Source organism: Bombina bombina, chromosome 3, assembly GCF_027579735.1.
Source record: "Bombina bombina isolate aBomBom1 chromosome 3, aBomBom1.pri, whole genome shotgun sequence".
Lineage (NCBI taxonomy): Eukaryota > Metazoa > Chordata > Amphibia > Anura > Bombinatoridae > Bombina > Bombina bombina.
The window spans coordinates 9,836,762-9,853,453 of NC_069501.1; the positions used below are offsets into that span (position 1 = coordinate 9,836,762).

General features: G+C 41.5%; 1 protein-coding gene across 1 annotated transcript in view; it reads right to left on the reverse strand.

Moving 5' to 3' along the window:
• Positions 1-248: 248 nt before the first annotated feature.
• LOC128652783 (ICOS ligand) overlaps positions 249-16,692 on the reverse strand; it is a 238,756-nt gene continuing 222,312 nt past the window's right edge. The window contains exons 5-6 of the mRNA XM_053705714.1: positions 15,763-15,924; positions 249-1,419 (exon numbers count right to left, since the gene is read on the reverse strand). Of these exons, the coding sequence (XP_053561689.1) occupies positions 1,382-1,419; positions 15,763-15,924 (200 nt within the window). The 3' untranslated portion in view covers positions 249-1,381. The remainder of the gene's footprint in view (positions 1,420-15,762; positions 15,925-16,692) is intronic.

Consider the following 16,692-nt stretch of genomic DNA (forward strand, 5'->3'; position numbering starts at 1 on the left):
GCCCTGAAGAAGGAGCAAGTGTGTTTTTTTGTTTTTTTTTGCTTTTTTTTAAAGCTTTATCGAAATATATACCTGTAACCTGGGGGTTATTTTTACAGAGACATATACTGTTCTAGATCTATTTAATAATAACCAGAAGAAAACTAACTTTATATATAATTGATACTATTTCATGTCCTTGTTGCAATAAATGAAGTAACACAACAACACATAAATGAACAAGGTAAAAATAGCAAACTAACAAAAAATTGGAGATATTTTCTATGGTAATTAGTTTTATTGTCTGATACATTAGTTGCTGCATTTTTCATGCTAGGCTTCTGTTATTTAATGCCTGTGCCATAACCTGCCCTCTAGGGGACAATCTGTTGCATCTTACAGCTGAGGGTCTCTGCGTCATGTCATCTGGGCTCTGTTCTTTGATTAAATGAAGTTTGGCAAATACTTTTACTCACAAGTGACTTATTTTCAGTTCCATTTTGGTATATTAAGTAACTGCACTGTACATTCTTCATCTGTAGATTTAAGCTGAACATTTAGAAATGCTGCTTTTTCTGTATTGTTAGAAATATTCTTTGAGAGCTTTCTGTGCTAGTACTAGGAATCTAGACCCTGCAGATATGGTTTGTATGCACAGTGGAAAGAACAGTCGTGGTTGTGTCCTTTGGCTGATTGATCTTGGGGACAGGGTCTGTGTGCTGAATTCATAGTTGGACCATGGGATATAACTTTGGAATCCCTTAGGCACTGGTTGAAATTGTAGAATAGGTCACTTTGTCACTGTAACCTTGGGATGAGGCTGTGAATTTGCTGTGGCAGAGTTGTATACAAAGAATAGTTAAAGCATTAATTGTGACCTTGCCATGACTGACTCAGTGCTTGGAATGGTTGTGACAATGTATGAGGTGGTTGTTGGGTAATAAATTGAAATAGGGCAGTAAGTCATTGTTACCTTGAAATGACAAAGTGGTTTCTTGGTCATCACCTGCTTTGTGTGTGCAAGACTTATGGACATAAGTGAAGTGGTTTGGTCAGATTTACAAAGCTCAATCTCTTCAAATCTTCTTTCCCAGCACAATGGACACAGCATGTGTCATCCCTCTCTCATTACACCACAGAACTGTGATATGAAGTATGGAAAATGTTGATGAATAGGCAATTGCTGTTGCCAAACACGTCACTTCCATCACTCTGGCAGGAGGTGCCATCCTTCGTCTTATCTTCTCAAAGGTTAGGACAGACCCCTCCATGTGCCACTGTAAATAAGGGATCGGCTCCTACACATGTCCTCACAGAGAGGTGCTATCTGTCACTTCATGCAGAGAACATGCTCTGTCATCTGAATTTTGTTATGGATCTAATTTTCTGCACCTGTCCAGCACTAACAGTTTATTTGATCCACGTGGTTTCCATTAACACCTGTCAGAAAATAAAGAGTGTGAATTACAAAGGGTGAGCCAAAGTCCAGCAAGAGATGATTGTGTAGTTGACTAATGGTAACCTGAGGAGAGGATGGCTTTGAAATGAAGGTGCTGGGGAAGGAATAGGATTCAGGGCATAAAGTGCAGGGATAGAAATGAGCAAGGTGAGAATACTCAGCAGGATTAATAAGAGGTTGAATCATACAGTTAGTGTTTGGAAAGTGTATACGGTTATCAGAGAGAGTGAGCAATGTAAGATCAAGAGAGAGTGAGCAATGTAAGATCAAGCAGCGTGACGAGGAGTCATGTAAGAATAGGCAGCGTGCAACAAAACAGTCCCGAAATAAACATGAAAAGTAATCAAGACTCATATCCATATTTAGAGAGGGCCTGGAACTGATTGACCTATGGAGATCCTAACACCCAGACCAAAGGGATTACACATGTGTGTCTAAGATACATCATACTTTCTCTCGCATTGACTACTTTCTCACCTCCCCTCAAATAACCCCCAACATACTAAACACTTCTGCCAATTACTATATCGGATTATGCCCCCATACAGTTAATCCTTCAACCTACTGAGGCGACCCCCCCCAAATAGTGGAGGTTCCCCTCCTACTTATACAACAACGCAGAATTCAGACAACAATTGGCTAGAATATGCCTTTGATAACAAACAACACAGAGCAAATGCAGATTTATTTTGGCATACCTCAAAAGCAGTCATTAGGGGAAGAATCACGGCATACACAGCCCATCATAACAAATCACAAAAACAAGTTACCTCACAACTCCTAATGGACCTCATCAAAGCATACAATTACTACCTAAATAATCCCTCTGTGATCAACAAACAGAAATATAACAATACAAAAAAATGACTTAAGACTTGACACCCAAGACATTATTCAAGAATTCACAGCCTTTTATAAAACCTTATACACCAAATAACAAGTTAAGGACTTGGATAAGCATGCATTTGAGTAATGTTAAAATACCCCAACTAATGGACACCCAACGTGATAGTCTCAACTCCCCCATTCATACACAAGAAGTCCTCCAAGCCATCAGTAACGCTAAAGTAGGAAAAGCCGCAGGTCCATATTCCCTCCCCATTGAATACTACAAAATCCTCAGTACAGATGTAGCCCCAACACTAGCTTTTACCTATTCCAATTACCTGTCAGGACAAGCTGCCCCAGATTCAAGATTCACAGATGCACACATCTGTATCCTTCCAAAACCAGACAGAGACCCTAAGCTAACCTCTTCTTACAGACATATCTCGCTACTCAACAGTGATTACAAGCTGTTTTGGTGGACAGGCTGGCTGAAGTGTTGTCCGACTTAATACATCCTGACCAGACAGGATTCCTCAAACATTGCTCCTCAGTAATTTATATTAGGAAGACCTTGGCTGTCATCACTCATTATAATAACACACATCAAACAAACCCTAACAAATCATTCACTGATGCCTGCCTTCTCTCAATAGACGCAGAAAAGACGTTTGACAGAATAGAGTGGGATCACCTATATACGTCCATAGCCATCTTTGGCATATATGGAAATTTCTTAACACACTTCATCAATTGTACAAATCGCCTTCTGCCTCCCTAATTAATTAACGGTCACACATCTCACTCTTTTCTCATTAAAAGAGGTACTAGAAAGGGATTTACTCTGTCCCCATTACTTTTCAACCTGGAAATAGAGCCCTTAGCTTGCTTTATACGACAACATAGTGAAGGTCTAAAACTTCATAAGCAAACTATATATCTGTCCCTTTATGTTGACGATCTTCTCTTGTATGCCCCCAACCAGCATATGAACAATGGACAAATTTGGTAACATCTCCGGCTATAAGATAAACATTGACAAGTCCAAGCTGACATGGCTACTCAATACCAAAAAATCCCAATTAAGTGGCGTTGATTTGAAAATAACCACAGGAACTTTCAAATACTTGGGGATTAACCTACATACAGACACCAATTAATTATACCATTTAAATATTGGCAAATCCATCACTAACATCCAAAATTTAATTAAGGGGTGGAGAGGCTTGCCTCTCTCACAGGCAGAATACAACTCCTCAAGATGATTATCTTTCCAAATTATTATACTTTCTCCAAATGCTCCTAATACTGCTTACAAAAAGAGACTTGAATATCTGTCAACCCTATTTGGCACCTTCATTTGGCAACAAAAACCCCCCAAAAATTAGCAGAAACCACCTAGCAATACCAAATAAATCGGGTAGACTCAGTCTTCCCAACTTACAGTGGTACGATTGGGCCTCCTTAGCTAAATTGGAAGTGGGGTGGTTAACTCAGTCAGACTACTTTTGCCTACCCATAGAACGCAAAATACTAACGCCTATACATCCTGCATTCCTTCCACATACGACTTTATCATCCCTTACCCCCCCCCCCCACAGTAAACAGAACATTATAATCAAAGACCCACTCCGAGCTTGTGCAAAAATTTGCAAATTATGGAAGGTAAAATTCACCCTTAGTAATACCTACCCCTCCAAGGAAACCCAAATTGTATACCTGGATATACCACAACTGCTTTCAAACATTGGGAACATCAAGGTCTAACATCAGTGGCTCAATTATTTAACCTCGCCTCTAGTCAATTGCATCCTTTCTCAGATCTTCAAACGCAATATAACCTTCCCATCAGCCACAAATTTGCCTACTTCCAAAGTCGTCACTATGTCCAAACCCTGTTGACTGAAGGCCTAGCATCCCTTGACTTGACCAACATAGACACTTTGTGTAGCCTGGCTGCACAAGGCATACACTCCATTTTGCCCATATAAAAGATGTTAGCAACACAACATGAACCTCAAACCATACAACACTTTCTCTCTAAATAGCAAGACCAACATATTCCTGACGTCACACAGGATCTCATATTGTGAAGTATAACTGCAACAAGAGAAGCCACCTTATCCTCATACCTACGTGAAACACAAATAAAATTCCTAGATCAAGCATATATAACCTTTAGGCTGCATTCTAAATGGGTCCCGAATGTGGAAAATATCTGCAATAAGTGCTCAGCTCCTGCTGCAGATATGACGCATCTCTTATGGGATTGCCCCAAACTGCAGAGATAACTTTGACAGCAACGTACATATTCTTCTTGCAAGACAACATGACGCCCCCCACTCATTACAGATTCCTGAACATGGTAGTACTAATAGCAAGGAAACTAAAATTACAATACTGGGTTAAACACAGAGAACCCCCCTTTAAAAAAACATAATTTATGCTTACCGGATAAATTTATTTCTCTTGTGATGTATCGAGTCCACGGATTCATCCTAACTTGTGGGATATTCTCCTCCCCTACAGGAAGTGGCAGAGAGAACACCCTCAGCAGAGCTGCCTATATAGCTCCCCCCTTAGCTTCACCCCCCAGTCATTCGACCGAAGGCTAGGAAGAAAAAGGAGAAACTATAGAGTGCAGTGGTGACTGAAAGTTTAAAAATAAAAATATATATGCCTGTCTTAATAAATAGGGCGGGCCGTGGACTCGATATATCACAAGAGAAATAAATTTATCAGGTAAGCATAAATTATGTTTTCTCTTGTAAGATGTATCGAGTCCACGGATTCATCCTTACTTGTGGGATACCAATACCAAAGCTTTAGGACACGGATGAAGGGAGGGACAAGACAGGGACCTTAAACGGAAGGCACCACTGCTTGTAGAACCTTTCTCCCAAAAATAGCCTCCGAAGAAGCAAAAGTATCAAAATTGGAAAAAGTATGAAACGAAGACCAAGTCGCCGCATTACAAATCTGTTTAACAGAAGCCTCATTTTTAAAAGCCATGTGGAAGCCACAGGTCTAGTAGAATGAGCAGTAATTCTTTCAGGAGACTGTTGGCCAGCAGTCTCATAAGCCAAACGGATGATGATTTTCAGCCAAAAGGAAAGAGAGGTAGCCGTAGCCTTCTGACCTCTCCGCTTACCAGAATAAACAACAAACAATGAAGATGTTAGACGGAAATCTTTAGTTGCTTGTAAGTAGAACTTTAAAGCACGAACCACATCAAGATTGTGCAACAGACGTTCCTTCTTTGAAGAAGGATTAGGACACAGTGAAGGAACAACAATCTCTTGATTGATATTCTTATAAGAAACAACCTTAGGAAGAAACCCAGGTTTGGTACGCAAAACCACCTTATCTGCATGGAAAATAAGAGAAGGGGAATCGCACTGTAAAGCATATAGCTCAGAAACTCTTCGAGCCGAAGAGATAGCTACTAAAAACAAAACTTTCCAAGATAGACGCTTAATATCCACGGAATGCATAGGTTCAAACGGAACCCCTTGAAGAACTTTAAGAACTAAATTTAGGCTCCATGGTGGAGCAACAGGTTTAAATACAGGCTTGATTCTGACCAAAGCCTGACTAAATGCTCGAACGTCTGGGACATCTGCCAGACGTTTGTGTAGAAGAATAGACAAAGCAGATATTTGTCCTTATAAGGAACTAGCTGATAATCCCTTCTCCAAACCTTCTTGGAGAAAAGACAATATTCTAGGAATCCTAATCTTACTTCATGAGTAACTTTTGGATTCACACCAATAAAGATATTTGTGCCAAATGATAGATCTTCCTGCTGACAGGCTTTCTAGTCTGAATCAGGGTATCAATGACCGACTCAGAGAAACCACGCTTTGATAGAATCAGGCGTTCAATCTCCAAGCAGTCAGATGCAGAGAAATTAGATTTGGATGCGTGAACAGACCTTGGATTAGAAGGTCCTGCCTCATTGGCAGAGTCCATGGTAGAACCGAGGACATGTCCACTAGGTCTGCATACCAAGTCCTGCATGGCCATGCAGGTGCTATCGGAATCACTGAAGCTCTCTCCTGCTTTATTTTGGCAACTAGACGTAGAAGGAGAGGAAATACATAGGCCAGATTGAAGGACCAAGGCACTGCTAGAGCATCTATCAGTACCGCCTTGGGATCCCGGGACCTGGACCCGTAACAAGAAAGTTTGGCATTCTGACGGGACGCCATCAGATCCAATTCTGGTGGGCCCCATAGCTGAATCAGCTGGGCAAATACCTCCGGATGGAGTTCCCACTCCCCCAGATGAAAAGTCTAACGACTTAGGAAATCCGCCTCCCAGTTCTCTACTCCTGGGATGTGGATAGCTGAGAGATGGCAAGAGTGATCCTCTGCCCATCGGATTATTTTGGTTACCTCCATCATCGCTAGAGAACTCCTTGTTCCTCCTTGATGATTGATATAAGCTACAATCGTGATGTTGTCCGACTGAAACCTGATGAATTTGGCCACAGCAAGCTGAGCGCATTGAATATCGCTCTCAGTTCTAGAATATTTATCGGGAGAAGAGATTCCTCCCGAGACCATAAGCCCTGTGCTTTCAGGGAGTTCCAGACTGCATCCCAGCCTAGCAGGCTGGTATCTGTCGTTACAATGAGCCACTCTGGCCTGCGGAAACACATTCCCTGAGACAGGTGGTCCTGAGACAACCACCAGAGAAGAGAATCTCTGGTCTCCTGGTCCAGATGCAGTTGAGGAGACAAATCTGCATAATCCCCATTCCACCTTTTGAGCATGCATAGATGTAGTGGACTGAGGTGTAGGCGGGCAAAAGGAACTATGTCCATTGCCGCTACCATGAGTCCGATTACCTCCATATACTGAGCCACTGATGGCTGAGGAATGGAATGAATAGCTCAGCAAGTGGTTAAGAGCTTTGATTTTCTGACCGCCATCAGAAATATTTTCATTTCTACCGAGTCTATCACAGTCCCTAGGAAGGAAACTCTTATAAGAGGGAAGAGAGAACTCTTTTTTATGTTCACCGTCCACCTGTGAGATCTCAGAAAAGCCAACACAATGTCCGTGTGAGACTTGGATAGCTGGAAAGTTGACACCTGAAATAAGATGTCGTCTAGATAAGGCGCCACTGCTATGCCCCGTGGTCGTAGAACCGCCAGAAGGGACCCTAGCACCCTTGTGAAAATTCTGTGAATTGGGATGTGTAGATACGCATCCTTTAAGTCCACGGTGGTCATATAGTGACCGTCCTGGATCAGAGGTAGAATAGACCGAATAGTCTCCATCTTGAATGATGGAACTTTGAGGAACTTGTTTAGAATGTTGTGATCCAAGATTGATCTGAAAGTTCCCTCTTTTTTTGGAAACCACAAACAGGTTTGAGTAAAAACCTAGCCCCTGTTCCTCTTTTGGGACTGGGCGGATCACCCCCATGGTATGTAGGTCTTCTACACAGCGTAAGAACGCCTCTCTCTTCGTCTGTTTACAGACAATCGAGAAATGTGAAAAGTCCCCCTTGGAAGAGAGCCTTTGAATTCCAAAAAATATCCCTGGGACACAATTTCTAAAACCCAGGGATCGTGAACATCTCTTGCCCAAGCCTGAGCGAAGAGAGAGAGTCTGCCCCCTACTAGATCCGGTCCTGGATCGGGGGCTACCCCTTCATGCTGTCTTAGAGGCAGCTGCAGGCTTCTTGGCCGATTTACCCTTGTTCCAAGCCTGGTTAGGTCTCCAGACTGACTTGGATTGGGCAAAATTCCCCACTTGATTTGCAGCAGAGGAAGCTGAAGCGGGACCACTCTTGAAATTCCAAAAGGAACGAAAATTATTTTGTTTGGTCCTCATCTTATTTGATCTATCCTGAGGGAGGACATGACCTTTCCCTCCAGTGATGTCTGAAATAATCTCTTTCAGTTCAGGCCCGAATAGGGTCTTTCCTTTGAAAGGGATGTTCAAAAGTTTAGTTTTAGATGACACATCAGCAGACAAGGATTTAAGCCATAACGCCCTGCGTGCTAAAATGGCAAAACCTGAATTCTTTGCCGCTAATTTAGCCAGTTGAAAAGCGGCATCTGTAATAAAATAATTAGTCAACTTAAGGGCCTTAATTCTGTCCAAAATTTCTTCTAATGGAGTCTCCATCTGAAGAGCCTCTTCTAGAGCCTCAAACCAGAAAGCAGCTGCAGTAGTTGCAGGAACAATGAACGCAATAGGTTGAAGAAAACCTTGATGAACAAAAAATTTCTTCAGGAGACCCTCTAATTTTTTTTATCCACAGGATCTTTGAAAGCACAACTGACTTCAATAGGTATAGTTGTATGCTTAGCCAGGGTAGAAATAGCTCCCTCGACCTTAGGAACTGTCTGCCACGAGTCCCGCATGGTGTCAGATATGGGAAACATTTTCTTAAAAACAGGAGGGGGAATGAACGGAATACCTGGTCTATCCCATTCCTTAGCAATAATATTAACAATCCTCTTAGGGACTGGAAAAAAACATCAGAGTAAACAGGAACCTCTAAGTATTTATTCATCTTACACAATTTCTCTGGGACCACTATAGGGTCACAATCATCTAGAGCCGCTAATACCTCCCTGAGCAATAAGCGGAGGTGTTAAAGCTTAAATTTAAAGGCCGTCATATCAGAATCTGTCTGAGGAAGCGTCTTTCCTGAATCAGAAATTTCTCCCTCAGATAACAAATCCCTCACCCCCTACCTCAGAGCATTGTGAGGGCATATCAGATACGGCTACAAAAGCGTCAGACTGCTCAGCATTTTTCCTTAACCCAGAGCTGTCCCGCTTTCCTTGTAAACCAGGCAGTCAGGATAAAACCTCTGTGAGGGTTGTATTCATAACTGTGGCCATGTCTTGTAAAATAAATGAATTCGACGCACTAGAGGTACTTGGCGTCACTTGTGCGGGCGTTACTAGTTGTGACACTTGAGGGTTTAGCATCTAGCTCTCCCCATTTACTTCTGACTGAGAATCATCTATTGCTCTATTTTTAAGTGCTAATATATGTTCTTTATAGTTTATAGACATATCAGTACAATTGGGACACATTCTAAGAGGGGGTACCACAATGGCTTCCAAACATATTGAACAAGGATTTTCCTTGATGTCAGACATGTTAAACAGGCTAGTAATGTAACAAGCAAGCTTGGAAAACACTGTAATCAAAGTAAATAACACTTAGAAATAAAACGGTACTGTGCCTTTAAGAGAAAAAAAAGCTGCACAAATTTTGCAAAACAGTGTAAAAAAGCAGTAAACTTAACAAAATTTTTACAGTAGTATCATATAGCCTTAGTAAGGCCTAGATTTAGAGTTCGGCGGTAGCCGTCAAAACCAGCGTTAGAGGCTCCTAACGCTGGTTTTGGGCGCCCGCTGGTATTTGGAGTCAGTGATTAAAGGGTCTAACGCTCACTTTTCAGCCGCGACTTTTCCATACCGCAGATCCCCCTACGCCATTTGCGTAGCCTATCTTTTCAATGGGATCTTTCTAACGCTGGTATTTAGAGTCGTTTCTGAAGTGAGCGTTAGAGCTCTAACGACAAGATTCCAGCCGCCTGAAAAAAGCAGGAGTTAAGAGCTTTCTGGCTAACGCCGGTTTATAAAGCTCTTAACTACTGTACCCTAAAGTACACTAACACCCATAAACTACCTATGTACCCCTAAACCGAGGTCCCCCCACATCGCCGCCACTCGATTAAAATTTTTAACCCCTAATCTGCCGACCGCCACCTACGTTATACTTATGTACCCCTAATCTGCTGCCCCTAACCCCGCCGACCCCTATATTATATTTATTAACCCCTAACTTGCCCCCCACAACGTCGCCGCAAGCTACTTAAAATAATTAACCCCTAATCTTCCGACCGCAAAGCGCCGCCACCTACGTTATCCCTATGTACCCCTAATCTTCTGCCCCTAACATCGCCGACACCTATGTTATATTTATTAACCCCTAATCTGCCCCCCACAACGTCGCCGACACCTACCTACACTTATTAACCCCTAATCTGCCGAGCGGACCTGAGCGCTACTATAATAAAGTTATTAACCCCTAATCCGCCTCACTAACCCTATCATAAATAGTATTAACCCCTAATCTGCCCTCCCTAACATCGCCGACACCTACCTTCAATTATTAACCCCTAATCTGCCGACCGGAGCTCACCGCTATTCTAATAAATGTATTAACCCCTAAAGCTAAGTCTAACCCTAACACTAACACCCCCCTAAGTTAAATATAATTTTTATCTAACGAAATAAATTAACTCTTATTAAATAAATGATTCCTATTTAAAGCTAAATACTTACCTGTAAAATAAATCCTAATATAGCTACAATATAAATTACATTTATATTATAGCTATTTTAGGATTAATATTTATTTTACAGGTAACTTTGTATTTATTTTAACCAGGTACAATAGCTATTAAATAGTTAAGAACTATTTAATAGTTACCTAGTTAAAATAATTACAAATTTACCTGTAAAATAAATCCTAACCTAAGATATAATTAAACCTAACACTACCCTATCAATAAAATAATTAAATAAACTACCTACAATTACCTACAATTAACCTAACACTACACTATCAATAAATTAATTAAACACAATTGCTACAAATAAATACAATTAAATAAACTATCTAAAGTACAAAAAATAAAAAAGAACTAAGTTACAGAAAATAAAAAAATATTTACAAACATAAGAAAAATATTACAACAATTTTAAACTAATTACACCTACTCTAAGCCCCCTAATAAAATAACAAAGACCCCCAAAATAAAAAATTCCCTACCCTATTCTAAAATACAAAAATTACAAGCTCTTTTACCTTACCAGCCCTGAACAGGGCCCTTTGCGGGGCATGCCCCAAGAAGTTCAGCTCTTTTGCCTGTAAAAAAAAACATACAATACCCCCCCCCCAACATTACAACCCACCACCCACATACCCCTAATCTAACCCAAACCCCCTTAAATAAACCTAACACTAATCCCCTGAAGATCTTCCTACCTTGTCTTCACCATCCAGGTATCACCGATCCGTCCTGGCTCCAAGATCTTCATCCAACCCAAGCGGGGGTTGGCGATCCATAATCCGGTGCTCCAAAGTCTTCCTCCTATCCGGCAAGAAGAGGACATCCGGACCGGCAAACATCTTCTCCAAGCGGCATCTTCTATGTTCTTCCATCCGATGACGACCGGCTCCATCTTGAAGACCTCCAGCGCGGATCCATCCTCTTCTTCCGACGACTAGACGACGAATGACGGTTCCTTTAAGGGACGTCATCCAAGATGGCGTCCCTCGAATTCCGATTGGCTGATAGGATTCTATCAGCCAATCGGAATTAAGGTAGGAATTTTCTGATTGGCTGATGGAATCAGCCAATCAGAATCAAGTTCAATCCGATTGGCTGATCCAATCAGCCAATCAGATTGAGCTCGCATTCTATTGGCTGTTCCGATCAGCCAATAGAATGCGAGCTCAATCTGATTGGCTGATTGGATCAGCCAATCGGATTGAACTTGATTCTGATTGGCTGATTCCATCAGCCAATCAGAAAATTCCTACCTTAATTCCGATTGGCTGATAGAATCCTATCAGCCAATCGGAATTCGAGGGACGCCATCTTGGATGACGTCCCTTAAAGGAACCGTCATTCGTCGTCTAGTCGTCGGAAGAAGAGGATGGATCCGCGCTGGAGGTCTTCAAGATGGAGCCGGTCGTCATCGGATGGAAGAACATAGAAGATGCCGCTTGGAGAAGATGTTTGCCGGTCCGGATGTCCTCTTCTTGCCGGATAGGAGGAAGACTTTGGAGCACCGGATTATGGATCGCCAACCCCCGCTTGGGTTGGATGAAGATCTTGGAGCCAGGACGGATCGGTGATACCTGGATGGTGAAGACAAGGTAGGAAGATCTTCAGGGGATTAGTGTTAGGTTTATTTAAGGGGGTTTGGGTTAGATTAGGGGTATGTGGGTGGTGGGTTGTAATGTTGGGGGGGGGGTATTTTTTTTTTTTTTTTACAGGCAAAAGAGCTGAAATTCTTGGGGCATGCCCCGCAAAGGGCCCTGTTCAGGGCTGGTAAGGTAAAAGAGCTTGTAATTTTTGTATTTTAGAATAGGGTAGGGAATTTTTTATTTTGGGGGTCTTTGTTATTTTATTAGGGGGCTTAGAGTAGGTGTAATTAGTTTAAAATTGTTGTAATATTTTTCTTATGTTTGTAAATATTTTTTTATTTTCTGTAACTTAGTTCTTTTTTATTTTTTGTACTTTAGATAGTTTATTTAATTGTATTTATTTGTAGCAATTGTGTTTAATTAATTTATTGATAGTGTAGTGTTAGGTTAATTGTAGGTAATTGTAGGTAGTTTATTTAATTATTTTATTGATAGGGTAGTGTTAGGTTTAATTATATCTTAGGTTAGGATTTATTTTACAGGTAAATTTGTAATTATTTTAACTAGGTAACTATTAAATAGTTCTTAACTATTTAATAGCTATTGTACCTGGTTAAAATAAATACAAAGTTACCTGTAAAATAAATATTAATCCTAAAATAGCTATAATATAAATGTAATTTATATTGTAGCTATATTAGGATTTATTTTACAGGTAAGTATTTAGCTTTAAATAGGAATCATTTATTTAATAAGAGTTAATTTATTTCGTTAGATAAAAATTATATTTAACTTAGGGGGGTGTTAGTGTTAGGGTTAGAATTAGCTTTAGGGGTTAATACATTTATTAGAATAGCGGTGAGCTCCGGTCGGCAGATTAGGGGTTAATAATTGAAGGTAGGTGTCGGCGATGTTAGGGAGGGCAGATTAGGGGTTAATACTATTTATGATAGGGTTAGTGAGGCGGATTAGGGGTTAATAACTTTATTATAGTAGCGCTCAGGTCCGCTCGGCAGATTAGGGGTTAATAAGTGTAGGTAGGTGTCGGCGACGTTGTGGGGGGCAGATTAGGGGTTAATAAATATAACATAGGGGTCGGCGATGTTAGGGCAGCAGATTAGGGGTACATAGGGATAACGTAGGTTGCGGCGGTTTACGGAGCGGCAGATTAGGGGTTAAAAGTGTAATGCAGGGGTCAGCGATAGCGGGGGCGGCAGATTAGGGGTCAATAAGTGTAAGGCTAGGGGTGTTTAGACTCGGGGTACATGTTAGAGTGTTAGGTGCAGACGTAGGAAGTGTTTCCCCATAGGAAACAATGGGGCTGCGTTAGGTTTTTTTTCAGCTCAAACAGCCCCATTGTTTCCTATGGGAGAATCGTGCACGAGCACGTTTTTGAGGCCGGCCGCGTCCGTAAGCAACTCTGGTATCGAGAGTTGCATTTGCGCTAAATATGCTCTACGCTCCTTTTTTGGAGCCTAACGCAGCATTTGTTTGAACTCTCGATACCAGAGTTAAATTTATGGTGCGGCCAGAAAAAAACCCGCGGAGCGTTAACAGCCCTTTTACCGCCGAACTCTAAATCTAGCCGTAACTTTGCACAGCTATGCAAATAAACAATTAACCCCTTAATGGCAAAAACGGATTGAAAAAACATCAAAACCAGTAAAAAAGACTTTCAGCACTTTGCCACAGTTCTGCTGTGGCTCCTACCTGCCCTTCAGAACAATTTTTGGGGAAAAAACTTCTTTTACAGCCCTCAAACACGGCAGGAACCTCTGGAGAAGCAGTTAGAAGTCTCAGAGGAAAAGAAACTGCACAACTGAGGCGCGAAAATAGGCCCCTCCCACCTCACTCAATGTTTTGAGGCCTAACAGACAAACACTAGAGTGTCTCTAAATTAACCATGTGGGTTAGAAAACTCAAAAACAAGCCACAATTACCCCTTTAGTCCCTTCAAAAAAAGTTATAATTGCATCATTCACCGAATAAACAAAAACGTTTTTACCAAACAGTGTCACCAGTAACTGATGAGCCCTTTATGCAAGCTGAAATTCCTATCCAAGTGTCAGAATACAGCTTACCCTTCCCTCATGGGGATATTGCCAGCCTTTTCTAGAAATAACATAGTCTGTCTAGAAAAACATAGACTGAACATACCTTAATGCAGTTTTGCCTGCAAACTGTTCCACCAACTGAAGTTTTCCTGTACTCTTCAGCCCTTGTGAGAACAGCAGTGGATCTTAGTTACAAAATGCTAAGATCATCATCCTCCTTGCAGAAATCTTCATCCCTTTTCTGCCAGACAGTAAATAGTACACACCGATACCATTTAAAAATAACAAACTTTTGCTTGAGAAAATAAAAACCTAACATTTTTGTCACCACACTCCTCTTTGCCCTTCCTCACAGTTAAGCAGGCAGAGAGAATGACTGGGGGTGGAGCTAAGGGGGAGCTATATAGGCAGCTCTGCTGTGGGTGTTCTCTCTGCCATTTCCTGTAGCGGAGGAAAATATCCCACAAGTAAGGATGAATCCGTGGACTCGATACATCTTACAAGAGAAATCTAACCAATGCACCACATCAACAAATTCTAATAGAACAAGCTGATGTTCAAAGTAATCGTGTTATCAGAATACAACAATTTATACGTAAATGGGAACCATTTCTACTATACCTACCTGAACGCTTGAGGGCCAAAATCCTCCACCCCTTCCGACATACCCCTTTTTATACTTAATGAAAACCTACATGACAGAGAGCTGGACCAACCCTGACTGACTTTGAAAGGTAATCCTGCTACCCAATGGAGAGAATGGAGATACATGACGGCATCCACTCGCCGATGCTTGATCTAATTAGAGCCGACTCTACCTGCTCAGGCAACTTCTGTTCTTCCATGAAGGCCACACACACATGATTGATAATATATATGTTACCCCTATGTTCAGTTGATTTTTTTTCTCTAGTGAAATGGTTGAAAAGTACTGTTCATCTATGTGTAATATAATCTATAGCTTGACCGCCACTATACCACACTAAACAGATCTTTGGACACAGGACGAAGCAATTAATGGTTTCAAACTATGCCTTCTAATTTCCAGTAATGGCAATGCCCCCCCCCCCAACATCCTTGTTTCCTGGAAAAGATGGGTGTTGCCTCTGGAGTATTATATTACCTCATGTTAGGTTTTGTTTTGTTTGTTTGTACTATGTAGTTGTTGTAGTTTAGTTTTTTAATTTGGTTAAATGGAGGAATTTTTCTCTAGGCAGCGCGACGAGGAGTCACGTAAGAGTAGGCAGCGCGACGAGGAGTCACGTAAGAGTAGGTAGCATGACGAGGAGTCACGTAAGAGTAGGCAGCGCGACGAGGAGTCACGTAAGAGTAGGCAGCGCGACGAGGAGTCACGTAAGAGTAGGCAGCATTACGAGGAGTCACGTAAGAGTAGTCAATGTGACGAGGAGTCATGTAAGAGAAGGCAGCGTGATGATGAGTCATGTAAGAGTAGTCAGGGTGACGAGGAGTTATGTAAGATATATATGTATTTATCTGCAGTTATCAGATTTCAGCCCCCTCTCACCTGAGTACCGATTGCAGCACACATTACGTTTAATCAGCCAGATCACGGCACACAGTAGGACACCAATCAAGAGCAGGGAAACAAGACTGACTGACACAACCTTGGGGACCTGACGAAGTGTCTCATTACTATAATCCAACTCTGTGTCAATCTCTAAAAGATCTAGAGCCAAAATTGGAAAGAAAAAAAATTATAAAACACAATTCTGCTTGCTACATGATATTCTCTAATTACTCATGTTGCTCCATATAACCCACTATGTAACTCCTCCTATTGTGCCATATAGCCCTTCTTATAACTCCTCCTATTGTGCCATATAGCCCTTCTTATAACTCCTCCTATTGTGCAATATAGCCCTCCATATAACTCCCCCAATTGCACCATATAACTCTCCCTATAACTCCTCCTATTGCACCATATAACCCTCTCTATAACTCCTCCTATTGCACCATATAACCCTCCCTGTAACTCCTTCTATTGGACCATGTAACCATCCCTGTAACTCCTCCTATTGGACCATGTAACTCCTCTTATTGGACCATGTAACCCTCCCTGTAACTCCTTCTATTGCACCATATAACCCTCCCTGCATTATGGCCAAACATCTCAACTTTGGTCTTGTCTCTCCAATGGGCAGCAACAATTGCTTCTCTGAGATCATTGCTGATGTCTTTCCTAGTCCTTGGAATTGTGTTAACACCTGAATGCTCGGAAAGAGCAGCTTTTATAGAGATCGTCACACCTGCTGATGATCAATTAATCAGGGGCATTTGATTAGCAGCACCTGGCTTCTACTTAGCCTCTTCCTAGGGAAGCAGTAAGGGTGTACTTAGGTTTTTGAGAGGTCTATGAGTACGGCTCCACTGAGCTGAAAGGCGTCAGACCTGTCTGTATTGCCCCTGTTTAATTTTACCCGTAATGTAAGATGAT